The 27,923-nt window shown below is 41.9% G+C and overlaps 1 protein-coding gene across 1 annotated transcript in view; it reads left to right on the top strand.

Moving 5' to 3' along the window:
* Positions 1-20,070, top strand: part of SBNO1 (strawberry notch homolog 1) — a 40,300-nt gene extending 20,230 nt beyond the window's left edge. Inside the window, exons 14-32 of the mRNA XM_081842367.1 lie at positions 73-255; positions 412-509; positions 2,472-2,623; positions 3,813-4,010; positions 4,626-4,793; positions 4,914-5,083; positions 6,072-6,203; positions 6,744-6,879; positions 8,809-8,921; positions 10,277-10,348; positions 10,692-10,791; positions 11,237-11,311; positions 12,729-12,875; positions 13,450-13,544; positions 13,659-13,751; positions 15,119-15,256; positions 16,067-16,143; positions 16,549-16,742; positions 18,576-20,070. Of these exons, the coding sequence (XP_081698493.1) occupies positions 73-255; positions 412-509; positions 2,472-2,623; positions 3,813-4,010; positions 4,626-4,793; positions 4,914-5,083; positions 6,072-6,203; positions 6,744-6,879; positions 8,809-8,921; positions 10,277-10,348; positions 10,692-10,791; positions 11,237-11,311; positions 12,729-12,875; positions 13,450-13,544; positions 13,659-13,751; positions 15,119-15,256; positions 16,067-16,143; positions 16,549-16,742; positions 18,576-18,718 (2,484 nt within the window). The 3' untranslated portion in view covers positions 18,719-20,070. The remainder of the gene's footprint in view (positions 1-72; positions 256-411; positions 510-2,471; positions 2,624-3,812; positions 4,011-4,625; positions 4,794-4,913; positions 5,084-6,071; positions 6,204-6,743; positions 6,880-8,808; positions 8,922-10,276; positions 10,349-10,691; positions 10,792-11,236; positions 11,312-12,728; positions 12,876-13,449; positions 13,545-13,658; positions 13,752-15,118; positions 15,257-16,066; positions 16,144-16,548; positions 16,743-18,575) is intronic.
* The last annotated feature ends 7,853 nt before the right edge of the window (positions 20,071-27,923 follow it).

Raw genomic sequence — 27,923 nt, 5'->3', positions numbered from 1 at the left:
GTGATGGTAATGTTACACTGTAGAAGTTCATCATGCTTACTTACAGAAAAATTTCTGGTGTTCCTTTTTCAGTGGGTAAGTGCCAGGGAGAAATTCCAGCAAGCAGCCGACCTCATTGATGCTGAGCAGCGGATGAAGAAGTCTATGTGGGGCCAGTTCTGGTCTGCCCACCAGAGATTCTTCAAATACCTCTGCATAGCTTCCAAAGTGAAAAGGGTGGTACAGCTGGCACGAGAAGAAATAAAGAACGGCAAAGTAAGTTTCAGGTTGGCCTTGACTTTAGAATGTTTTCAAAACATGGCTTCATTTTCTCAGGGAAATGTCAGAGTGACCGGATGTGGGGGGTGGGGGGGTGGATATGCTTTGTATATTTGGAAGAGCTTTAAACTGAGTGTCCCTTTCTCTCTCCAGTGTGTAGTCATTGGGTTGCAGTCCACAGGGGAAGCGAGAACCTTAGAAGCTTTGGAAGAAGGTGGTGGAGAACTGAACGACTTTGTTTCCACAGCAAAGTAAGACTCCTATCAGTCATACAAATCTGGGAGAAGTAACTTAGTTTTTCAGGTTTATGGAAAATGCAGAGAACTGTACATTAAAAATCAATATAGGTTTTGCCAGCAAGCTTACTAAAAAATGAACATGAAGGGAGGGAGGGCTCACAAAGTGGAGGAGGAAGAGGGCAGGCTAATCAACTGCACTTAGTCTTTCAATGCTGTTTTAAAACTGCAAATGTCGGAGATGTTTGTCCAGCAGCTGCCTTTTTTCTTCACCCCAAGCAATCAGAATTTCTGGAATCTCTTGGAATCCAAATGAGAGCGTACAGTGATTGAGAACAATAGGAAAGAATATTACAGAACTTAATTGATCTTTTATCCTGAGGAAAAGTTTGTGCCAGCTCTAAAATAATCGCATAGCTGCTACAAGTTTCTCTACTTTCATTATAGGTGCTGTACATAAGTTTATGTATTCACTGGGTTGTATCCAGCAAAGTCCTTGCATAAGTAGAGCAACCTTTGCTTCCACACCAGAACAACCTCCCCCTGCACACCCCAAATTGCTCTGGTGTATTGGGAGGAACCCTGGGAGCAGACCTGAGGTGTATGTGGGTTGTGGGACAAAAAGAAGCAGGAGCCATGCGACTTGCACAGTGACTTTGCTGGGTATAGCGGCACCTTGTAGGCTGATTTTAAGTTAGTTATTTTTAAAAATCTCATCTCTGGCTGCAAAATGTTCTCTTAATTATGCAGCCTTCTGCTGCATCATTGTTTATAGAATCATAGAATTGTAGAGTTGGAAGGGACCCTGAGGGTCATCTAGTCCAGCCCACTTCAATGCAGGAATCTCAACTAAGGCATCCATGGCAGATGGCCACCCAACCTCTGCTTAAAAACCTCCAAGGAAGGAGAGTCCAACACCTCCTGAAAGAGTCCCTTCCGCTGCTGAACAGCCTGTCAAAAAGTTATTTCTGATGAAACAAAAAAAATTCCTTCCAGTAGCACCTTAAAGACCAACTAAGTCAGTTCTTGGTATGAGCTTTCGTGTGCATGCACACTTCTCCAGGTGCATGCACACTTCTTCTTCTTCTGAAGAAGAAGAAGTGTGCATGCACACGAAAGCTCATACCAAGAACTGACTTAGTTGGTCTTTAAGGTGCTACTGGAAGGAATTTTTTTTGTTTTGACTATGGCAGACCAACACGGCTACCTATCTGTAACTTATTTCTGATGTTTAGTCGTAATCTCCTTTCTTGTAACTTGAATCTGTTGGTTTGGGTCCTGCCCTCTTGAGCAGGAGAAAACAAGCTTGCTACAGCTTTTGACAGCCTTAGATATATGAAGATGGCTATCATAGTCTCCTCTTTTCCATGCTAAGCTTACCCAACTCCCCCAAACATTCCTCATAAGGCCTGTTTTCCAGAACGTCAATAATCTTGATCCCCCTCCTCTGCATACATTCCAGCTTGTCAGTATCCTTAACTTGTGGTGCCCAGAACTGGACACAGTGCTCTAAGTGTGGTCTGATCAAGGCAGAATAAAGTGGTACTATTACTTTCTGTGATCGGTTTGCCTCTGGAGCTGTGGAAATTGCAATTTCATGTAAGAGGGGAGATGGTTTCTAAGGTCTTTGGTTTCTTAGTTGATTGATCTTTGTTCAAGCAGCATAGAATATAGTGTGCTTTCAGTGACTCTCACATGCCAAGTCATGGTCCTTCATAATATTCTGCCATGATGCAGTACTGTGGATGGTCTTCCTTTGAACAGTACTGACCCAAGACTAATCAGTCCCCATCTGATTCATTGCCGCTCTTGGTATGGCAGTTCGGACTGAATTGAGATTTAATAGCATCTGCCTGAAACAAGTCAGACCTTCAAGAAAATACTACATAGACAGCAGCATTTAAAAATGCTGGGAGAAGAGAAATTTTAGGTTGCCCATTCAACCAAGCAAAACTTTTTTCTTTTTTAAATCTGCAGGGGAGTATTTCAGTCTCTCATTGAGAAACATTTCCCAGCTCCTGACAGGAAGAAGCTTTTTAGCTTGCTGGGAATCGACTTGTCTGCTCAAAGTAATAACAACTCTCCTAGAGACAGTCCTTGCAAGGAGGACAAAATGAAGAAACGCAAAGGTACATAGTTGTAATGCTATTCTAATATAGTTAAGATAGTGGTTAGAGTGTTGGACTAGGGCCTGGGAGACCAAGTTTCAGATCCCCACTTGGCCATAGAGCTCACTGGGTGAACTTGGGCCAGTCTCTCATTCTAACCTACCTTACAGGGTTGTTGTAGGGAATAAATGAGGGGAATAGCCATGTACACCACCTTTAATATTGGATATAGATGAAATGAAATAGGAAAATCTAGCAGTATTGGCAAGTAACTGTGTTCACAGGTGTGCAAGGAAGACTAATCAGCAATTGTATAGAGCAGGGAGTCTTGGCACTGGGTCACTGAAGAACTAATTCAAGCTACTGGTACACTGATTTTTACCCACACTCAGCTGCAAGTTCTTCCTTATTTGAACAGACCAATAGTGTCTGTCTTCTGCTGTGAAGCTTTTTGTCTGAAATACTTACTTTCTCTAATGCCTGAACTGATTTAAATATCAAGAGATTTGAAAAGCAAATCTCATTTGAACCACCCTTTTTGTAAGTGGTGCTCATTTAATTTTGAGTGTTCAGAAATTGATTGCAGAGGGCTTTGCACTGCTCGTTCTTATATAGGGACTTAATAGGCCTGCTGAACCACAACAAACATAGAACCTTCAGCAACCCCTGCTGCTGTTATATATGCCTCCCATCCCAGTTTCCACATCAGAGTGACCAGGGTCTTAAACTGCTTTGCTCCCATGAGGACCCTTCTCTCCAGCTCCTTAACTTTGTGTAAAATATTATAATTGGTACAGTAGGTGATAACAGCAGTGAAATATCATCACTTGTTAAAGGAAAAGTCTCCATACAGTTAGAACAAGCAAAGGAAAACACACACACATACGTATGACCTTGGGTTTTTAACATTTGGCTTGTAAACTTGGCAGTGTCCTGTGAGGTCCCCTCATCTCAAGCCTTTTTTATCAGTTCCAGTGAAGTTGTAATTTTATACTTTGAAGAAGACTTGAAAGGAAGCCTGTTAATGTGTAAGGAATACAACAGGACCCTTTCCCCCCTTTTTCTTTTCTTTTGATAAGATTTTCCACCTTGTTAAACATCCATAAATAATAAAAAATCTACAAAGTCTTTGCTAACAACCCATAGAGAATACTGGGGGTAAATGCCACTCAGTAATAGCCACCTCTTCATTACCTTTCATCTGAAAAAGGTGAAGAAATAAGCAGAGAAGCCAAGAAAGCGCGTAAAACTGGCGGCCTAGCTGGGAGCAGTTCTGATGAAAGCTACAGTGAGTCGGACATCTCGGACAATGAAGAGAGTGATAATGAGAGCTCCAGGTTTTTAAGCTCTGGGGAAGATGATGACTTCAACCCGTTTAAGGATGAATCTAGCGAGGATGATGAAGATGGTGAGATAATAATGTGTATCATGTAATTTAGTATTTCTTTTCAATTGTTGCTTTGTTGCATGTGCTGCCACTATTCATTGTGGTATTACTTTGCAGAGGCTGAGTATAGTACCATCACATTTTGTGGTGGGATTACGCTCCAGGGATATACACACAAGCATGTATACTTGAACTACTCGCCATGCAAGCATCCTTACCTTTCTGGAGCCATCTAGCAAGTTGGCCTTGATCAGTTCTATAATACTCTTATTCAAGCTCTGGAGTGCTCTCCTAAGAGAGTTCAAGAGGCTGTTCAGGTTCCCACAAGATCTTGCAAGAGCCATGTGTAAGCAAGGCTTGGAAGCTTCTGTGCTGGGAAAACCCTGCACAAAAGATCTTTTAAGCTTTCTGCTTTCCATACATTTCCATACATTTAATTTGTGTGATTACAGCCGGCCAACCTTTAACCACATAGAACTGAAACCGCATGTGTTAAATGTGCATAAGTTACAATTGTACTGTTACTCATTAAGCTGATACAAGATTTAGCTACAAAAGAAATTGCTCTGGTGCATAATTTTCATATTTTTCCAGAAGCCTTTTTTCCCTCCTTTAATACATTTTATTTTTCTTCAGACCCCTGGCTAATTAGGAAAGAACATAAGAAAAATAAAGAAAAGAAAAAAAAGAAAAGCATAGACCCAGATTCCATTCAGAGTGCCTTACTAGCGTCTGGACTTGGATCCAAACGGCCCAGTTCTCTTTCTTCCACAATAGTTACCTCCTCTACTACAAATACGTCTGGTACGTTGTATGTGCAGCTTCTGAATTGGCTTTTGAAGCCAGAATGCTTCTTCCAGCAAGGGAAACAACTCTTTCACATTTCTAAACACCACCATTCCTTTTTTTATATATATGCTGCAGCTAACAGTAATACACATACCAGCTATGTAACAAGTCAGGATGCTGTTGAGAGAGCTCAGCAGATGAAAAAGGAGTTGCTTGATAAATTGGAAAAACTATCAGAAGATCTTCCTCCTAATACACTGGATGAACTTATAGATGAACTTGGTGGTCCTGAGAATGTGGCTGAGGTAGGTGCTGGAACTCAAGTAACTGTGTGGGAAGCAGACCTGTCGTTTGAGGTGTTATGGTATGCAAATATAAGAGCAGGAATTGCTACAGAACATCCATATACCTTAACATGTTTAACATTAAATGCAATTAAATAAAGATTTGATAAACCAAAACATAATTTTATAAAATAAAGCCTAGTGATGTTCATTCCAGTGCCTTTGCATTAATTGGCCTAGAGTCAAACTACCTTCCACTAATAACAGGGGTAGCAAACCTATTTTAGCCTGAGGATTACATTCCTTTCTGGGCAACTGTTGATGAGGACTGTCTTGTCCACCTGCCCTTTCTTTCACTGTCTCATATCAACAACACGGATGGTGACATTGTCAGTAAAGAAAGAAGGTATTGCCTTCAGTGATTAGAAGTCCATAGTCTTGGATATCCTGAGCTTCAGGTGATGATGCTTCCAAAGGGAAATATCAGACACTAATAGATAAGGAATTGAATGGAAGGCAAAAGTTATTGGGTAGAGAAGTAGACTTGGATTTCTTCAGCATGTAGGTGTTTTAGAAAGCCAGCACTACTGTCTTGACTTCCCTGCTCCCCCTCTTTTGTCAAATAGGAAAAACCAAACAGTTGCAAAAGCAACCTTTTGTTCATAGAGAAGTTTTTAAACACAAGTTCTTCCGTGTCCCTTTAAAAATAACTCACTGGCTTCTGACCAGCCACCATTTCACCCCAAACCCACCAACCCCTCAGTTCTTACTTCCATTGGAGTGAGCCTTCAGGTGTTATCAGGACACATGAGGAGAATAAGGGAACCAGAATTAATCTTAACCTAAAAGTTTGTTAGGGCAAGTCAGGCTTTGGACACAAACTGCTAGAAATGGGCAGCATGTTTAATCATACAAGCTTTTTCTTGAGTGCATGTGAAATTGCTTGGAAGTATTTAATGGATTCCTAAAAGCACTATTTAGCATGCTAAAACAGGTCATTCTTCCCAAGATGACAGGTCGCAAAGGGAGAGTCGTGAGTAATGATGATGGCAGCATCTCTTACGAGTCCCGGTCTGAGCTAGATGTTCCTGTTGAGATCCTAAACATCACAGAGAAGCAAAGATTCATGGATGGAGATAAGGTAACCATTTTCATTACTCTACATCCGTTCTCAAGGAAAGATTCATATAAAATAGATGGACAGATGTCAGGGAATTCTTGGCAGTATTTTGGTTGGGTCTGCACTAAGAGACAGCCTAAATGGTCCCTGTCCTCTTCAGCAGCCTCAGCTTTTGTAGCTGGAGTCAGTCAGGGTCCTGCCCTCCCAGGACAGGTGGAAAAGGCCCCCAGGTCTTCCAGGATTCAAAGCCAAGATGGTCTGTATCAAACAAGAGCAGAACAGTAACAGGAAACCTCTGACTCCGTTCTTGATAAAAGACTGTTGCTTAAAACATTCAAAAGATTATTAAAGTTAATAGAAACTTAAGAGGTAAAATAAAGATAAAACACATGTAACTTCTGTTTCATTAAAGGTGACTTGGAGATCCCTTCTGCATGCAAAGAATGTGATCTACCTTTTGAATTACAGTCTCTTCCTACCAGTTCAAACACATGTTCATATCCTGTCCATAGACATATTAAAATTTTAAAATCCAACCTTTCCATTTTTTCTCTCTTAAAGAATATTGCCATCATTTCTGAAGCAGCCAGCTCTGGTATTTCATTGCAAGCAGATCGACGAGCCAAGAACCAGAGGCGAAGGGTACATATGACTCTGGAGTTGCCGTGGAGTGCAGATAGGGCAATACAGCAGTTTGGTAAGCAGTTTTGTCTTGGCTTTACTTGGAAATGATGCTTCTTTGTCAGGCACATTTGCAATAAGAGAGTTTTAGCAGAGTAGCCTATTTTTGCAATGCTGCTAAACAGATGTGTGTAGGCTCTCAAATTACATAGTGTTCTGATATGCAAACTAGAGTTCAGTCTATGCTAGGTTTTGCACAGTGCCAGAAAATAATGAAATCTGACAACACATTGTTTGGTACCTGTGATGGGATGATGAGCTCCTTGTGCATAAAAGCTTAGTCCCTCAGAGTTTGCCCAGATTAGCAAAGCTCTGTCTGTAGCGGAGCCCCTTAAGCATGGCTCCCTCAATCGCTGGCAGAATCCGACAGTGGGCGTTTGCGGAATCTCTTCCAACATAAAAGCTCCTTAACGGAAACGCGTCTTCTGGACTCTCGGCGTGACAGTTTCCGGCGAGGTGTGGGTGTCCCTATAGGAGGTCCTGAAACCTCCTCACTGTTTTCGCTAGAAGTGTCCCAGAGCCATCCCTCCGACTCCCTTTCCCTCGGAGCTCCTTCTCTCCCCTTGCTGGTTCCCTCCTCTGCGGTTAAGTCTCTCCTAACCTCCTTGAGCCCTTCCACCACCTGCTCTTCCGATGGCAGTTCCCTGACAGTACCTAATGGTAGGAGTCTTCAAACATAGTTTTCTAGTTCTGTCTAGTTTGAGTTGTATTTCCATTGCCTCAGAGACAAACTACTGAACACAATTCAGTCTGTGTCTATGGAAGAAGTGACTTGCAAGGCAGTTAAGTATTCACTTCTAAAACAGTTTCCTTAAAAAGTAAAGTTTAAATTCTTGTTTCTTCACTTAGGATATATCTGAGCCAAAATGTAGCTTCAAAAACAAGCAAGTTGAATCTTCATAGTTCAATAAAAATTGTTTGTCTTCAAGAGTTAGTCTTCCTACTAGCTCCAAGGATAGAGTGATTCAAATTTGCTTAGGCCTGGTGTTGCCCACTCCGCAGAGAGTGGTCTTTCTTTCTTTCAAGTCAATACTATATCCGGACTATTTTTGGCAATGAACGTGGGGTTTGGACAAGTTCTGGTGTTTGTGGATTATGTTCCCTTCTTGCTGTGTGTGGGGTCTTATCCCTCCAGTGTACATTTCCTAGGCCTGTTGTGCCTCATATGAACTGACTATGGGATGTGGCCCTCATCTTGCTTCAGGCCAGGGGAGCTGATGTTTGCCCACAGACAGCTTTTTGAGTCATGTGGCCAGCATGACTAAACCGCTTCTGGCGCTACAGTACACCATAGCAGAAGCCAGAGTGCATGGAAACGCCGTTTACCTTCCTGCCGCAGCAGTACCTATTTACTACTTGCACTGGCATGCTTTCGAGCTGCTATGTTGGCAGGAGGTGGAACAGAGCAACGGGGGCTCACCCTGTAGCGCAGATTCAAACTGATGACCTTCCAATCAGCAAGCCAAAAGGCTCAGTGGCTTAGACCACAGCACCACCCGTGTCTGTGGTTGTATATTGAAAGGAGGATATGATAGCAGTTAGCAAGCTATTTGCTATTACTGATTTTCATAGAGGAAGCTTTTTTTCTTGGCAGGCCTGTGTGGCTGTTAAATTTTAAATTTTTTGATCCAGCTGCTCAATTTATTATATGTATCGTTCTCATAGTGTTTTCTATTCTCCTGTTATACCCCACCCTGGTATTATATGATGTGGTAGTAAAGAAATGTTTTTATAATCATAAAATAAACCTCATATTAATTTGTGAGGAACCACAGAATTCCCTGGAAAACAGTTTTAGATGGTTAATTGAATCCTTTGTTTATTTTATTGTTGTAAAGAACATGACCTCCAAATATACCTCTATTTTCCTATCCAATATTTTTGAGAATGGGTGGCTGATGCTGGGTGACTTGAGTGAACAAAACCTCTTTTTTATCCTATCCAGGCCGAACTCACAGGTCCAACCAAGTGACCGCACCAGAATATGTCTTCCTAATATCTGAACTGGCTGGAGAACAAAGATTTGCATCAATCGTTGCCAAACGCCTGGAGAGCTTGGTAAGCGGATTGTTGGGTGTAGCTTTGACTAGGAAATTTACTGCAAGTGAGCAGATTTTGATTAAAGACACAGAAACTTGAAAACACATTTCTCAATTATACCAGGTTCTGTTAAAGTTGAAAACAAAGCAGAAAACATCTAAGATTCTGTGGTCTAGAGAGTGGCTCTCGTATCTCAAATTGTGTGGGGTAGGGGTTCATAGGGGGATTTAAGCAGTTCCCAATTTATGTTAATATGTTGGAGACTCAATACAAATCATTGGGTAGATGCAGGATAGGGAATCTGGCCCACCAGATGTTGCTGGACTATAACTCGCATCATCGCCAATTGCTGGCTTTGCTGGGAGAAGCTGGTGGGAGATGGAGTCTAGCATCTTCTACAGGGCAACAGGTTTCCTATCCCCAGTATAGATTGTACTTTACTCTGCAGAATGAACAGGATCTGTCTTGTGGACATGGTCAGGTGTTCAAAATGTACCTCTCATCAGTGAGAAAAGATCCCCCAGGGTGGGAGTCTGGGGGAAGAAACAAAAGTTCCCAGGTGGGAGCTGGGAAGGTCTACCTTTTTGTATATGGTTAAAGGACATGATACAGTTGTGATAGAGGGCTTTTATATCTCCCCCTCCCCCTTGCCGTTTTATTTTTATTTTCTCTTATTTTGGCTTTTCTGTATCTTTTTCTTTTTTTGATTAGTTTGGCTTTTATTGTATCTTATGTTGAAAACTTTCAATACAAATATTTAACGAAAAAACAACAACCCATCTTTATTGGCTATGGTTGTACAAGTCACTACCTGATGAGTCACTACCTTATTCTCTGACATACTTTTGGCTTCTTATGCCAACTTTTTGTAATATCTTCCATGCTCCTGCATGATTAAATTCTTAATCAAGAGGTACAAAATGTACCTCTCATCGAACAAAATTGCACTACGTTTGTTATGTGCTGAGGCACAAGCAAATTGGGTTTGATCCAGAAATAAGCATATCAAAGGGCGCTGGTGGAAACAGAATTTTCCACCCGCTCCTCAAGACTCAGCTTCCATGAGTGAGAGTTCTGCTGGAAGAAGGCACCTCTATCTAATTTTGAGAGTTCCCTTTGTCTCCTGCACTGCAGTTCCTCTCTAGTCAACAGGTCCTGCCCCTCAGAGAGGAAGGGTTGGAGACTACAAGAGGGAGGAGGGAGTGGGAAAGTCCATTTCCACCAGCCCCTTCTTGGTGCTTATCTCTGGATCCAGGCTCTTGGCTTCAGATGATAGGCATTCTTCAGCGGATAACTGAAATAATGGTGAATAAAGATGTGTTAAGCATTTAGGAGATGATATATTATAAAAACAAATTATTGTCTCTTGATAGGGAGCTCTCACTCATGGCGACCGAAGAGCAACAGAAACAAGAGACCTCAGCAGGTTCAACTTCGACAACAAGGTAAGCGAGACACCTTTTGAATAAAGCAAGCCCTATCTTGCCTTGACACTTGAAAAACAATAGGCTGTTATTTTTTTGGGGGGGGGTGTTTCTTTGCATCATTATCCTTTTCCCTTTTGGGGTTATAGACTCTGGAACTTTCCCAGGCATCCTGGGCAGCTTACAGCACATATAAAAACATAGTAAAACATCAAACATTAAAAACTGCCTGTATAAATTGGCCAGATTTTGAATGTGAAAGGCAAGTGTCCTAACTTTCTAGGGGACAAACATAATACTTTTAGAAGAAGGATGTTTGTATTTTATGGTGGCTACAATAGTTTCCCCCCACTCTCATTAACAGTATGGCCGAAATGCATTGGAAATAGTGATGAAGTCCATTGTGAACTTAGACTCGCCGTTGGTGTCTCCACCTGCTGACTATCCAGGAGAATTCTTTAAAGGTATATGAATTTTTTGAAAAAATACTGCAGTGATAATCACGTTTATCAGTGAAGGGAAACAATTTCATAGAATGAATTAAAATTATGTACTCTTAATTGTTTGGTGAGACTATATGTACCGTTTCCTAACAACTAAATTCAACAGTTCCTTTTGAAATTGCATGATCTGTTTTCAGAGCTCGGATCTGAGAGTACAAATGGTTTGGGTTAATTATGGCATTCCAGCTATGGAATCGTTGGGCCTTTGGGTAGTAGATAGCAGCACCTGTTTGTACTGCCATATGACCTCTCTCGCACATTGAATCAGTTGTGTTAGTATTTAGGGGAGGGAAACCATCAAAGGTTTGGTTACATTTCACAAATACTGATGGTACTTAAATTACCTTAGTTAAACTAGTAAACAGCAAGAATGGAACCCATGACAGCTTCCCTTTGTTCTTCCTAGATGTCCGTCAGGGTTTAATAGGTGTGGGCCTAATAAATGTAGAAGACCGGTCTGGAATTCTAACGCTTGACAAAGGTACTTGCTCCTTTTTAATGTCTATGTAACTGACTTTTTTAAAAAAAAAAATTCTGTAATGGCCTTGTAAGTCAACAGCAAAGTTTGGAAAGGGTTGTTTTCTATGAGTAGACCCATTGAAATTAATACATCACTAACTTTCATCCATTCATTTCAGTGGGTCTACTCTAAGCAGAACTTGGCTGGATACAGGCCGAAGTCTTCAAGTTTGACTATACAAAGCAAAGCTACGGTTTCAGATAACACAGTGATCTGAAATTGGTAGTGTGCTTTTGAAGTGCTTTATGGCTCTAAAGACAGAGGCCAGCATGTCTCTTTCCCTCTGCCTCACTGACCTAATACAGAAGGGGGCTTGGGAAGGGGAGAAGAACAACTTAATGCAGCTTTTATGGTTAGATTTAAGATTGGTGGGGTGGGAAGAAACTGCTTAGACAGAGTTCAGGAAGAGGGTGTACCTCATACAGTTGCCTATATCCCTGCTCATAAAATAATCTAGAATGCCTAGTATAACTAAGGAAGAAATACTACAGAGTGCAAATAACTTACTGAGCTAGAAAGGTGGGCAGCTGGTGCCTACACAAGGGGGTTATAGGAATACGTCAGCTATGTCCTCCATCTGCATCTACATAATGCAGTTGGTAACCTTGTGATGAGCCATGAGACAGTGGAGTAGGTGCCAGACAGATCTGCCTCTTCAGAGAATTGGAGAATACCCATAAATGTATTCTGTATGTCTCTGAACTTTAAGGGCGATTGTTTCATGATTTGTCTTGTAGTTAACCCATCCATTTATGTAGGATCTTGGTTTCATTCATTGTGGGTGGATGACTTGCATTTATAGAGAGGGTGGGGCTGTGTGTACTGTGTGCTTCAAAAAATAAATTATTTTCCAAGACAGCTAACTTCATCAACTAGTTTTAATTATACAAATCGAGGAGATTTGTATTCCATTATTTCTCCTGTTGTGCACAATTCTGGTTTTACTAGCAGAGGTGCTTGTAGATAAAGTTGAGCCAAAGAGCTATGGAGAATGCTGCCGTGCTCCCCGCAGCTATGGAAAATGTTGAAAACAGGAGCTGAATTTGGTACCCAATACAACACACTGCAGGTGTTTTGTGCTTCTGTGGAATTGTGGCATGACCCTGCAAAGAATTGGCCAGTGGAAACGACTCCTTGTTCTTGTGGCCCTCCAGATGTTGCCAAACTATGGCTCCCATTGTCTTTGACTATTGACCATTCTGGCTATGACTGATGGGAGCTGGGAGTCCCAAAAACATCCATAAGGTTCCTGCCTTCTGTTTAGACTGCCAGGATAGTGCTTTTCCACTGATAAAAAAAAGATGAAATAAAATGCTGTGTTTCTCCCCCATCCCCCCCAAATATCTGTCTTAAAGTGCTTCATCTCCTCTTGTTCTAGATTACAACAATATAGGGAAATTTCTAAACCGGATTCTGGGTATGGAAGTGCATCAGCAGAATGCTTTATTCCAGTATTTCTCAGACACGTTAAATGCAGTAATACAGAATGCTAAAAAGAATGGAAGATATGACATGGGCATTTTAGGTAAGAGCATGAGTTCGTTCGCACAACCTGCGATGCCAGGCTTTTTTCAGAGCCCACGTTCTTCCACTGCCAGTAATAGAGGCAGATGGAAACCAGCCACCACCTCTTTCAGCGTCTGAGATGGTGCCTTGAACGGATAGGAAGTGCTCCATGGTTTTAGTAGCAGCAAGAGCCAAACAACTGAAGTTCTTCAGACCTGCTTCCTTGATTAGCCCCCCGTTTGAGCTCTCTGTCTTTCTGCCATTCCGGCATCGCATGCATAGTCACTGTTTCTTGTGCTGCTCTGTAATGCTTACTGAGGATTGCAGGGCCCCCGATGCCTAGCCTCTATCTCATGTCTCTACAGCACTGCTCATGTAGTTCTTGTGATGGCAAAGCAGGCAGGCTTGAGTAATGCTGCTTTTATGTGCCGTGCTGCCTTATTTTCTTCAGAAATGCCTCCGAGAGTGATATGCTGCCTCAGTAGAGGAGGCTGTTCAGAGACTGGTGATTCCTCCACACAGGATTCATTACAGACTTTTGTTCTTCTCTGTGTCCTATACTCATATGTACCTTGTGACTCTCTTTCTTGAAGATCTGGGTTCAGGAGATGAGAAAGTGAGGAAGGCAGATGCTAAAAAATTCCTCACACCAGGATATTCTACCTCAGGACATGTTGAATTGTATACCGTAAGTTTCTTGGTTAATTGTTCACCTTTGCATGAGCCACTGACATTTTTTGTTGACTCTTAAATGGTAAAACTTCTTGCTAAGTACCCTTTTGACTTTTAATGTATTTTCTAGATAAGCGTGGAGAGAGGGATGTCTTGGGAAGAAGCAACTAAGATTTGGGCTGAACAAACTGGACCAGAAGATGGATTTTATTTATCACTTCAGGTGAGATTGTTCTCTGCAAACTTCCACCCAAAAGCATGTTAACTTCATTGGACATTAGTATATCTTGTGTATAATAATAAAAAAGGTAAAAAAAGGAGTGGGTGGATGCTGTGGTCTAAGCCACTGAGCCTCGGGCTTGCCGATCAGAAGGTCGGCGGTTCAAATCCCTGCAACTGGGTGAGCTCCCATTACTCTGTCCCAGCTTCTGCTAGCCTAGCAATTCAAAAGCACACTAGTGCAAGTAGATAAATGGGTACCACTATGACGGGAAGCTAAACACCGTTTCTGTGCGCTCTGGCTTCCATCACGGTGTTCCATTGTGCCAGAAACAGTTTAGTCCTGCTGGCCACATGACTGGGAAAGCTGTCTGTGGACAAACACCAGCTCCCTTGGCCTGAAAGCGAGATGAGTGCCGCAACCCCATATTCACCTTTGACTGGACTTAACCATCCAGGGATCCTTTACCTTTTACCTTCTTACAAACCTAATAATTTCTTAACGTAATAAAGAAATAATACTTGACATTTATGCAGTGTATCTTTAAGCATTTGAAGGACTGTGTAGTCAGTATTTCAGGTGGGAGCCTGAGATTGAGAGTATGGTGGCAAAAGATGGATTTTCCCGGAATAGCAGCCCCCTCAGACCAGATCTGGGAGCAGAGCTGAGGTTTGGGGTCAGAAGGACAGAACTACTCTTGCATGTGCCATAAAGCTGCCTCCTTGAAATTTTTGTTGCCTCCTTAACTTCATCCAACAGTTCCTTTTTCTTCTTCTTCTGGGGAGTGTAGTGTGATTTATTGACTGCTACCACAACGTGTGTGTAAACAAGCCACCAACTCTGCTTCTGTATAAAACCAATTCTGTTTTGCGGTTAGGGATGTGTTTCACCATTGACAGGACTGTTTTCTTTTCTTTCTTTTTTCCTTTTTAATTTTTTTTATTTATACTTTTCAAGTTTATACATTTCGCTAATTTTACAATTGTTTTAACATTTCAAATTTTGACTTCCTTGCCCCTTTCTGCGATTCCTTAAATTTATTTTTATTATTTTCTGCGTATCCAAATTAACCTAATTTGCTCATTTATTCATCATCTTTAAATATATACTCTTATGAAACCAGGTTATTATAATACTCCTGCCAATGTTATTATCTGTTTACAATTTATCTATAAATATTCAATAAACCATTTCCATTTTTTTAATACAAAGTTTGTTATCTTGATTTCTTATTCTTCTGGTAAGTTTTGCTTCAACCAACACATTCTAAACCTGGTCTGTCTTTAAATAAATGTTAAATCCTGACAGTATCTTAAGTAATGCATACTGCATTTTCACAGTATCCCCCCCCCCTTTTTTTTTTATTCCAGATACGAAACAATAAGAAAACTGCCATCCTGGTGAAAGAAGTGAATCCCAAAAAGAAGCTTTTTCTAGTATATAGACCAAATACCGGAAAACAATTGAAATTGGAGACGTATGCAGAAATAAAGAAAAAATATAAAAAGGTTACTTGCTTTTTTAAAGCAAATTTAACTATAACATGTGGAAAACATTAAAATACCACATATGTATTAAACCTATAATTTTGCGGAAGGGAGAAACAAAGTATGCATGAATATCATGCATGAATACCCTTAATATGCATTCATTACATTAAAAATACACAGATCCTAGATGTAAAGAGTAGTTTATTCACATGACCCATAATTCGTGCACATACCCCACCCCTGCTGCTTGCCTCTTCTCACCTGGGCTGCCCTCTCACACACTGGCTAACTACCCATCTTATTTACTTCCTACACAAGTAAAGCATGCCTAGGATTGCATCCATAGTCAAATGAGATGACCTTGTGGAAATACTTGGGTGCTGAATAGTTGGTATTGCAACTAAATTAGGCATAATGCCAAACCATAATTTTGGTGTTAAATAGTCCTATTCTGCGGGGCCTTCTGTTCACATGTAGCATCCTCCCTCCCTCCCCCTGGCAAAATAAAAATAAAAATGATTCTTGTTCCAAATCAGAGTTGGCCAGTTCTTCCAAACAAACAACCTCTGATTTGTGCTTTTCTGCAAACCATCACACTTTCAGACAACTGTTGAACTATTGTATTCTATCAGTAAGGACTGGGGGCTGCATGGGCAGGAAGAGTATGTGATCCTGAGATGCCCTGGGATTCTTCTCATCCATGTAACATGAGAGCATGGCTTGGCCTTGCATCTGAATGGGACCTGTAAAGTTACTCTTAATCTTGGAAATCAAGAAGGCAAATCTGGCTGTAATAAATATGCAATATCTAATTTATTTCATTTTCAGGTTCCTTCTGACGATGCTGTGGCCCACTGGCTAGAGCAGTACACGTCATCAGCAGACACTTGCACCCATGCTTACTGGTGAGTACTTGAAATGCGGCAGTACAAAATGCCTAGTGTGGTGTGCTGGGCTTTTCAAAATGCGTCTGAGAAAAGAAACTATTTAGTGAAAGCTTCACCAAAGCGTTGCATTGGCAGCTTTTCCACAAGAAATATTGAGCCTGAGATTTGTGCTAGTTCTAACTAGGCTTGAGGAACCTTCTTTGTTCAGAACTAACTTTATCCTCTATTCTTGTCTGACTTGCGTGCTTGAGCAGCTCATCCTAGTCTATTGTGTGGCAACAATTTGTTATGTAAAATCAAAGTGTTATTCAGAAAATATTGTGGGACATCAGTATCCTTGTGTGTTGCTTTTCATTAAAAATTGTGTATGTGTTAAAGAAAAGGATCTATCTTTAAGTATTCCTCCTTCCCTTCCTCTTTCAGGAGAGGCAACTGCAAAAAAGCAGGCCTGGGCCTGGTTTGTGAAGTTGGCCTGCGCTGTCGGACGTACTATGTCCTGTGTGGTTCAGTCCTAAGTGTCTGGACAAAGGTAGAAGGAGTTCTAGCTTCAGTAAGCGGTACAAATGTTAAAATGCAGATCGTTCGGCTACGGACGGAGGATGGACAGAGGATTGTAGGCAAGTCTGATAATTTGTCGTTACCTTTTGGTCCATGTGGCAGTCTAACTCCTGAATTCTCTCTAACCTTAAAAAGCATACAACTAGTTTTGTGTATTGTTGGTTTCTTGGAACAGAAGTCTCATTTTGCATTTTATTTTATTTTTCCCTCCAAGGATACATTATTGAATCTGCAGCATGTTTCTTTAGTGTCTTACATTGAGGAGCAAAGGGCCTGCATTTCATAGCCCAAGCACAAGTAGGCCCAAAAAGACTGATGAGAGCATTTTCAGGATATTGCCAGAGACAACAGCTGGCCATGAATTACAAGAAAACCAAAGTCATGGTTTTCTCAAGAAACTATAGGGCCCATAGATGGCGCATGGACAACCAGCTAATTGAAGAAGTCAAAGTTTTCAAATATCTTGGCCTTATTTCCCAGTCTACGGGGTCATGGGGAGCACACCAGAAATGCAAAATTCTGACACGCATTTTCTACACAAAAGGTGGTAAACCTATACCATCAGTCCTGGAAGTGTTCCAAAGCTAAACCACTAGCACAGTTGTTATATGGGGCTCAGATTTGGACAGGCACTCACCTTGGATCTATGGAAGCTGTCCATAGTTCGTAGGGCAAATTTTCTGTGTACCGCCGAGTCCCAAATGCATCATTGCGCCTAGAGGCTAATCTTCCCTCAGTAGAATTACGGATCTGGCGTAGGACACTTAACTATTGGCTTCACCTAAACTTAAATCCCCCTGGTCTAATATCCCTAGTGCTGCAAAATTGTCACAAGAGCGCCTGGACTAAAATTGTCTATCAAAAACTTCACTCTTGTGGTTTATAACCACAACAGCTACTCACTTTGAGTTTTAGTAGAGCAAACAGTCTAATTTGTCAGTGCCTAAATGATATTGAGCGTCAGAAAAACTTGGCCACAATAAGGAAATTTTGCCCATAGTATGACTATTTTCCACCGTCCCATTTTGACTCTCTGGCACCCTGTCTGCATAACCTAGAAATTCTAAAATGTAGACAGGCTTTTACTCTTGCTTCCACACAAAAAAACACTTATGTCCCTGTGGAGATGGCAGTACCGAATTGGTGGCGCATCCCCTTCTGGGTTGCACTCTTTATAAAGACTTGAGGAATGAGGTTATCACTCCTCTTTTATTGTCCATTCTGGGTCGCCTAACCACTGCCACAGTGTCCTTTCTCTTGGCAGATCAAGATGAGCAAAGGTTGCAAGGTTTTTAGCTGGGGCAATCAGAATAAGATCCACTATTTGACTATTGATTCAAAACCCTAAAATGTATTTTATATAATCGACTTTTCATTTCTATTCTTTGTATATTGTATTGTTGTTTTATTGCTATGGCCAATGGCTGACGTAAATAAAGATTCATTCATTCATTCATTCATTCATAGTTGAAAAGGGGGAGGGATGGGTGTACTGGGCTCGCCACAAGCCCTTGATCATGCTTAAAGTAACCTTTTCTAATCAGGCCTCTGTTCCCTAAATGAGGTAAAAAGGGAGGAGGAGTGGTCAGACGGCATTTCTTGTGGCCAGATTCTACTTAAAGAAGGACAATATCCCAGATGGCACGGAGAACTTACCTGTTTCCTTAATATCTATGGTAGTAGCTAGTATCCCTGTGTGTGCACAGTATATGGGATTGGACATCAATAGCCACCATAAATCCACAAAGCTGGTGATTGTCCTCAGAGTAAAAGCTTTTAGGTGGTCAGTTAATTGAGGACCACTCACTGCCTTGGAGTCAAGAAGGGTACTGTAGGTTGCTTACAAGTAGCATGAATGTCTGTGAAATAAGACCCCATCTTTTCTGTTGCAGGCTTGATCATTCCCGCAAATTGTGTGTCTCCCCTTGTAAACCTACTTTCAACATCAGACCAGTCACAACAGCTTGCAGTGCAACAGCAACAAATTTGGCAACAGCATCACCCACAGAGCATTACCAACTTCAACAATGCATAAGAAAAGAGAGTCTTTGGTATTTGGCTGTACAAGCGTATCATTGCATTTTAAAAAAAATATCAGGGACAGATTCCAAAGAAATAACTTTCAGTTCCATCATGCTCTCTTAGAACTGTGCAGAAGTGGAGAGACACCTGAAGGGTGGTCAAACTGAAAGCCAAACATTGTTTCACAGTGGTCCATGTGTCCTTTTTTTAACCCCCCCCCCATGCTCTTTATAGAGCTGCTTCTTTTTACAAAAAATGTTTGTCCTACTTAAGCTACAAACCATGACTTTTTGTTTTTGAAGAGGCTTGAAAATTCCCAACCAACCTATCCATTCACCTTTCATACAGTGCTCAGGGTTTAATGCAGTACATCGGTGCCATTGCTGCGGGAGAGGTCCTCAGATGCATGTATTTTGAGTTCATATTGTAGAGATGATATATATAATTGTGGCAACACAGGTCTCAATAAAAAAGTACATTTATTTAAAAAGCAGCATGAAAATTTAAAAGTTTGCAAACCACACATTCAAGTTTGTTCCCCATTTTTGTTTGGGCTGTGCATGTCTTTGGATTAGGCATGAGCAGGATCTCCTACAAAAAAGTCAACATGGAAAAGGAAGAGAGAGACAATCTCAGTACAGCATTGAGGATTGCATTTTAAGAAAAAGGCCCAGCAATTGCATTTTCTGGCTTTCTTCTAGAGGTTATATATTTGAATCTGCAACATGTTTGTGTGCGTGTGTGATGAAAACATCTTAAATTTTTAAAGTTCCTTTTTTAAAATGTGTTAATGGTGTTCCTAATTGTGTGCTGCAAGAATGGCTTTAAAAAAGCCTGATTTATTTTCTTTTTTCTTTCCTTTTCAAATGTTTCCTTTATCCAGTGAGGTTTTTAGGAAACACAAGTGCAAATTTACTTCCATTTCACATTACAGCCCTTTTAAAAAAAGTTTTCATTTTTTGTTACTCAATACTTGAGCTGTAAATTAGACATGGGGGGGAGGGGGGGCAGCAGCACGTGAGGGTTCCGATGTGTATGCTGGGTTGATTTTTTCCCCCCGTTGCCCCGTAACTTGAATACTTTTGTTTATGTTGTAAGACATTGTAGAGTTTATCCTGGAGCTGTTTAAAATTGTAAATGTACAAAATGTGAATAGTCACTTATCTAAAAAATATGGGTAAGTTTTGTTTTGCCTATAATAGTAGATGTTTATAAAGAAAGTGAAGGACAATGTTTGTCATTTTTCTTCTTGCTTGCGCAGGTTGCACTATTGAAAATTTGAGATTGTATAAACCTGTCCACAGAACTGCAAGATACCAAAATCTTGTAGGTGTCAAATAAATAAAAAAGCTATTGTTCTAACAAGCAATGAGTCCTGTGTTTTTCATCAGTCTGTCACAGTTCTCAGAACATTTTAGTGATTGAGTCGTGGGTTAAGTTCACACCAGAAAGGGAGCAGGCGGTGCTGTGGTCTAAACCACTGAGCCTCTTGGGTTTGCCAATCGACTGTCTCGATCGGCGGTTCAAATTGTGTGACCTGTCCCAGTTCCTGCCAACCTAGCAGTTCAAAGGCATACCAGTGCAAGTGGATAAACAGGAACTGTGGCAGCAGGAAGGTTTCCGTGCACTCTGGCTTCTGTCACAGTGTTCCTTTCTGCTAGAAGCAGTTCAGCCGCATGACCCAGAAACCTGACTGCAGACAAACGCCGGCTCCCTCGGCCTGAAGCAAGATGAGCACCACACCCCATGGTCGCCTTTGACTGGACTTAACCATCCAGGGGTCCTTTACCATTTTTTTTTTACCTAAGTTCACACCACTAACTCCCAAACACTGCCTGGATTCATGAGCATGTCTCGATTACTCAGGATTAAACAATTGAAGGCACTTGTGAACCCATGCAAAGGGGGAGGTGGCCAGCTTGTCACTGATTTACCACAGTACTTGCCTCTTTTCCATTAACCTGCATCAGGTGTGGTTGAATCAACCATTATCAGCACAGCGGCATTTAAAAAAGGTAAAGGGACCCCCTGGACGGTAAAGTCCAGTCAAAGGCAAATATGGGGTTGCGGCGCTCATCTCGTTTTCAGGCCAAGGGAGCTGGCGTTCGGCCACAGACAGCTTTCCGGGTCATGTGGCCAGCAGGACTACACCGCTTCTGGCACAATGGGACACCATGATGGAAACCAGAGCACACAGAAATGGTGTTTACCTTCCCACCGGAGTGGTACCTATTTATCTACTTGCACTAGTGTGCTTTCGAACTGCTAGGTTGGCAGAAGCAGGAACAGAGCAGCGGGAGCGCACCCTGTCACAGGGATTCGAACCACTAACCTTCGGATCGGCAAGGCTCAGTGGTTTAGACCACAGCACCACCCGCGTCCCTTTACAGCTGAATTAACCACGCTCTGGGGTCCCTGCTCTGGGCTTGCCTCATAATAACCAGGAGGTGTTCAAATCAGTGGTGACTCCAGTAGAAGTGGTGGGATCATCTAAGGAAGGTTCTGATTCCAAAAAGTAAGTCTTGTTTTGGTGGGAGTGAAATTAGTCTCAGTTTTTTCCTCAAACTGTGTGCCATCACTTACTGAATTTGAGAAATGCTTGTTCACTTGTTCAAGTTATATCCTACCCTTGGTTCCTAGAGTGATTTACACAAACCTAAATAAGACCAAAGTTACATGGTCAAAAAGGATGTTGGCTTTTGTCACAGCTGTAAAGCACAGATGGGGGACTCTGGCCCTCCAGATGTTGAACTACAATTCCCATGATCCCTGACAATTTATCATTTTGGTTGGGGGTGAGATGAAGGTTTAAACCCAGCTGTAAAGTTTTCCTCCCTCCCATTTGCTTATTAGCAATCTCCTTTTAATGGACCTACTTGTGCTTTGCCAGAAGGTGCCGCTGAAGCCCTGCAAAGCTGGACAAAGGCTACAGCAAAAGCTAGCAAGGCACAACAAATAAATGGCATTGGACTGCTTTACACGCACAAAAGCAGAGGACCTATTCCAGTTCAGATGCTGCTTTCATGAAACAAGTCTGCATTCTGGTTCTGAATTGGGGCTGCAGAGGCTGTTCCAATGCACCTCGTCCTGGAATTTGGTGTGTTTATGCAACCTTAGCTCTTTGCTCAACCCTTCTTGAATTCTGAAGAACTTCACAAGATAGTGGGATAAAAGAGGAAAATCCAAACAGAATTTAACAGGGGCATATGCTGTCAAGGATCAGCGTCTAGGATGGAGATACTTCTCGGGTAGGAATTGTGGCCAGACTCCCAGCTCATGGAATGGCCCAGTGGCCAGGGATAATGGAAATGGTAGTTCTAGCAACACCTGAAGGCCACATGTCTCCACCCTGGGCTCTGCAAGCGCCTTCTCTGTGGTAGCCCTGGTTCGGAACCTTCTCCCCAGGAGGTTCATTCAGCTTCTTCCCTCTTGTCTTGGCAATAGCTGAAATTTACTTTTTTTGTGGGGAGCGCTTTGTTTCATAGTCTTTTGCTGCTTTTCCTGGTTTGCTGTGTTGATTCTTCTGGTTTAATGTAAAATGATTCATTTGCCTGTTTTAGTGTAGGTTTTAGTTTCAGTCTGTTCAACTGCTATAACGTTTTACAAAGAGCAACATGCATGTATTTTAAAATATACTCCACTGTCTAAAATTTAATTTAAGCTTACTTGGACAGTGTTTTGAGTGAAAGGGGAATAAAAATGTAAGATTCCAAGTTAAAATAAAGTCTTTGTTACCACATAGCAAGAGATCAGGTAACTGTGCCTTGGAATAAATTCCCAAATGGGTTGTCGCTATCTTGAAATGTGCAACTCTTAAAAGGAGGGGATGAGAGTGGCAGCGGCATAGAAGCAGACCTGTAGCTTTTTGTGTGGGTGGGTGAGAAATAGTCCCTTATGGCTACAATTCTTCATTTTGTGCTCTTCCCCTGCCCCCCCCCCCGATTTTCTATTCATTGAGTTGTCTGTCCACTCAGCTGGTGTCTAAATTTATTTAGTGTCTAGAGTAGACAAGACTTTGCCAACATGGCGCTCTCATAAGTTTTGGACTCCCACTCCCATCAAGTATCATACCCTCGGGTGAAAATAAGGACATTATTCACTCCTCAGGAGTGAATTTTTGTGTGTTCCTACCCCTCGCAGAGCATTTCCTACAAGTAGAAGGGCGAGTACACCAACGGGATACCATCCTGAGAAAACTGCTTAATCCCGATTTTATTTTATTCTTTGGTAGATTTACAAAAAGAAAAACACGCACCGTAAATAAATTTTGGAAAGGGCCAAGATTGGACGCAGGTGCAAAAAGCATTTTTTTATATATATATCAAGCCTTGTGTTTTGCTCTTCTCCCCCTTTCTTCCTGACCAGGGTGACCCTGCCTTCTGCCTTCTCAAAGCCAGTGTGTCATGTGGGGCTGGGTCTCAGTGGCCGCCTCTCCTCCTCCTCCTCACCCGCTCTCCGGCAGCCACTAAAAGCTGCCATGGGGAGGAGGCCGGCAGCACCAGGAGAGGCAAAGGGGTGCCTTCCTCACAGTCACAGTTTGGGATGGCTCATCCTTTCCCCCTAAGCTCAGCAGCAGCAGCACTGGCAGGGGAAATCGGGACGTTCTGGGATCAAAGCAGAAGCCAGGATTGTTTTTGTAATTCCAGCACTAGCAAATCAGGACACTTGGAGGATATGAAATGTGCAGAGGCCATGTTGGTGAAGACTCTTCTAGGAACAAAAAAGGAAGGGGAAGGTTTAAAGAAGGTGTGCAATCCACTAGGAAACTTCCTGTTTTGGATAGTAGACGCCTCCTCTGTGATTCGGTACTTTGCAAGGATTATAGGAATTGCTGCAACATAATGATTTGCAAAGATTTGATGCCAATTGTTTTGACAATCCCAGCATCAGAACGGCTTTTAAAATGTAAGCTGGGTTGTTTAGAACACGATTTGTGGGTGTGTTTCTGGGCTACAGAAGCCTTTATCCCAGACCGTCAGCCAGAATGGCTGATGGGAGTTGAGATAGCCCAACAATCTCTGGCCTACAGCTTTAAAGCTTAAGCCAGTGCTGTCCAAACTTTTTTCAAAGAGGGCCAGATTTCATGAAGTGAAGGGCCGTGGGGCTGACCAAAGTTGTTGACCTTTTTTTAGGATTGGAGTTTGTTTTTTTTAGGATTTTACCCCAGGAAATAAACTGCCACAGGGGTTGGATTAAACCGACCAACGAGCCACATCAGGCCCCCGGAACAGACTTTGGACATGCCTGGCTTAAGCATTTCACTAAATATCTATTTGCCTAGAAGACTATACCAGCTCTGTAGTTGCACTTGGGACCAGTGTAAAACTTCCTTCTTCTAAGGTGGAGCACCAAATGGCCCTCCCCCCAACACACACCTGTCCTACACAATCAATCAAGGTGTATAGTACTCAAGGCCAAGCAAGGTATTTTGGCACCTGAGGAGGAAAATCCCACAAGGAAAGCTACAGCAACCAATAATTTTGCTGCCTTCAGCATCACAAATCAGCAGCTTCTGAGACACTCTGTAAGTATCTTTCCAAGTCAATGACATGTGTTTTAGAAACCACTCAAAACAAAGTGTGCACCCACTTTCCAACTCCCAATTTTCAGGAAACCTCCAAGCCTGTTATCTTTTGTTCATATTAAGTACTCTGGCATGGCTTTCGTCAAAATCCTTTTAATTCTAAAGGATTCAGCAGAGAGACTCAGTATTTTGTAGTATGCATCTCTTAATTTAACTTTATGTCAATCAGAAACTTTCAAACTGTGCCTTTGAAGCCTTATTTACCTAGGGATCCATTAGCCTCGCCATCCCCTGGACCATGGAGGGAACAAAAGTACCAGGAAAGCAACTTCTTCTTTGGAGAAAAGAGTTTATTGCAGTCTGTGCACAGAGACAACCAGCAGGATTCCTCCTGAAAGACTGGCTGTAAAGCAAAACACTTCAGCAGACGTTCTTATACTTTTCTGAACACTCTTCCCCCTCCCATACCCTTTCCAGATTTGCCCAATCAGCTGGCAAATGTTCAACTTATTCCCTTATATGGCACATCTATATTGCTTGCTAAACACATTTTTAATGCTTGCTAAACATTCCTCATACGTGCCTTTCTGCTAGCTAAGCACTCCCCCCTCCCCTTCTGCTTACACGTGTCTTTTCTTATTTTTGCATTAGTAAGCATAAGGCAGGAAGAAGGGGCCTCCTGGCCTCCTTATGAAGTCTGGTTAAATCTGCAAACAGCAGCTAAAATGTTTTTGCAAGCTAAGAAATGGACTTTTGACCTGCCAGACAGATTTAGCAAGCAGTCACTGGCGATGTGCTAACTGTCTGGCCAAATTTGCAGAAGTAAGATTAGCACAGGATTAGCACAGGATTTTACTGCAGATAGTATTTGAGAGCAACCTTTCTTAGGTACAAAGTACAGAGCTTAGGAGCAGATTTCTTAGGTACGAGGTACAGAGAATATTGAGAGAAACCTTTCTCATCCCCTGCATATGTGTCTTGCATTTCTAAAACATTTCTAAAACATTTCTAAAACCGATAGCTCAAACAGGAAACAGCTCCCAGTCTGCAGAGCTGAAAACAGGAAGCAGCTTCAGAGCTGACACATTTGCGGTTTCTGCTAGCTGCCTGACCACAACTGCAGCCCGTTTGCTTCTTTTATAATATTCTGTTAACCTTTCCTTCTCCCTTCACCTTGAGAAGCAAGAGAGCATTTTCTTAGGCCAGTTGCTCATCTCAGAAGAGGCTGTCTGTTACAGCTCTGCATGATTAACTACTTCCAGGCTTCATTGCGGAAGAGAATTTTGGCCTATCCCTGTATCAAGTATACATTAATCCATCCTGATACAAAGACCTAGCAGAATTGCTCATCCTTGGAGGGGGTTGCATGTTCTATGTTGTGTATTGAGTCAAAGGATTTTATATCTGTATTATTATTGTCTGTATTTGCATTAGGGTAAAGTAACTGCCTTTTGGTTCCAGAGGGTACAGCTACTATTGGTTCATTTAAGCTGCTGTATTTGGATCCTCTGTCTTATTGGTTGCCTCCAAAAGGCAGGACTGTGATTGCCTGATATTGTTCCCTCCAAAATGTATCCTTTCTCGCTAGTTCCCTGTCCCTATAAATGTAGCTCTCCCCTCCTCAAGTTTCAGTCTTGTTGCGTTAATAAAGAAGTGTTACTAGAGAACTGTCTCCAGCATATTATGTCAAGAGAGCTGAAATCACAAACCCCACGTCACTACATTCTACATCTGCACAACTCACTACTCTGGACCTGCCTTCTTGCAAGCATGCCCTGTGGGAAGGGAGCAAAATTTTATTTCCTACATTGAGGCACATTGAGTGCCAGTGCATTTGCAGCCAAAATGGCACTCACTACCTCTGCACAGGATGGGACGTACACTCAGTGAAGTCCTGAGGTTTGCAGAACATCAACATTTAAAACAAACAAACAAACAAACAAACAAACAAACAAACAAACCCTAAATTGGATAAGGAAAGCATGCTTAGTGGTCATGGGATGTTGACTCTTAGGAGGATGGATGGAATGGAGTATCTTGAAATAGGGCATATATGCTGAGTGGAACAATGAACGGGCACTCCACACTTCTTATAAATGTTAGGGTTGTAACCAGTTAAGTCCTACTCAGAGAAGACCCATTGAAATTAGTGGATGAGGTCCATTAATGTAAATAGGTATACTCTGAGTTGGACTTAGCTGAATACAATCCTAATCTAGTTTAATTCAAAATATTACAGAAGGGCCACCTAAAAAAATTAAGTGTTTTACAAACTGCCCCTCCTATAGCCAAAATAAACACCAGTGTCTCTCTCTCCCCTATGCTAGAAAGGCTGCAGAGAGAGAGAGAGAGAGAGAGAGAGAGAGAGAGAGAGAGAGAGACCCATGTTTTCATGCCTGGTGGAGTTGCACGTCAGTGTACTCCTTTGGGAAAAAGGTGTTTCACGTTATTTCACATTTTATTCACATTATGCAGCAATGTCTCACCCAACTCAGCTCTCGCCTTATTATCATTAGACCCAAATTCAAACAATAACCTTAAATGCAGAGACTTACTATTTATTCTGTTAGCCGCTTGATTAACAATAGCCTGACAAACACGTAAAGCTGTCTCATGCTTTGACAAAGAATGCCATCATGAGAAATCTCTTCTGAGACGAGCATTTCAACTACAGTCATACCTCGGGTTGAATATGCTTTGGGATGAGCGCGTTCGAGTTGCGATCCGCGGCAACCTGGAAGTAACGGAGCATGTTACTTCCGGGTTTCACCACTTGTGCATGCGCAGACGCTCAAAATGACGTCATGCGCATGCGTAGAAGCGCCAAATGTGATCCGCGCACGCGCAGACGCACGGACATGGGTTACGTTTGCTTCTAGATGCGAACGGGGCTCCGGAACGGATCCCATTTGCATCTAGAGGTGCCACTGTATTCCAATCCAGGAAGAACCCGAGCCGTTTAAAAGAATACCTAATATGAAAAAAACACCTTTCAGAGCTCTTCCATAAGAAAAAGAGATCTTTCTACAAAGGCCGTTGGCATCATCTACTCAGGGCAATTCAAGTAAAGGATAGCAAGGAATTATTGAGGATAGTTTCTGGTGCCCTTCCAGATGGTAGCAAGCAAACAATCACCATCATGCCTGCCTCTGGCTGGTTTAATCACTATTCTGCAATATTTACAGCGCCAACGAATCTATCAGCTATGCAAAATGGGCCCAGTTATGTACATCTTCCAGACTGGACCCTAGTGGAACCAGATGAAATACTCTCAATAATCAAGAAGTTAAGATCAAATAAATCCCCAGGACCAGACGGGATCCCTGGTGAACTTTTTAAGCACATTCCAGATTGGTGGGCCCCTCTATTAGCCAACTTATTTACTTTAATTGACAAATTTGGGATATTACCAGATGTTTGGCTAAACTCCATCATCACTTCTATATTAAAAAAAGGTGACCCGAATCTGCCTGAGAATTACATGAGAATTATATCATGTATACATGATATTTGGAAAGAAATCTAACAAGATCCTTGGGCCCGAACAAATAGGCTTCTACCATGGCAAATCAACCACTGATCACTGCATAGTCCTTTCACACCTCACGGAAAAATTCATGGAAAATGGGAGGAAGGAACTTTGCATAGCCTTCCTAGACTTTTTTTTTTTAATTTCTTTTTATTGAGTTTCTCT

Source organism: Podarcis erhardii (genome assembly GCF_964252035.2).
Source record: "Podarcis erhardii genome assembly, chromosome: 15".
NCBI classification, from domain to species: Eukaryota; Metazoa; Chordata; class Lepidosauria; order Squamata; family Lacertidae; genus Podarcis; species Podarcis erhardii.
Note: the sequence above shows the minus strand (reverse complement) of the source record. Positions and strands in the feature narration are given on the sequence as shown.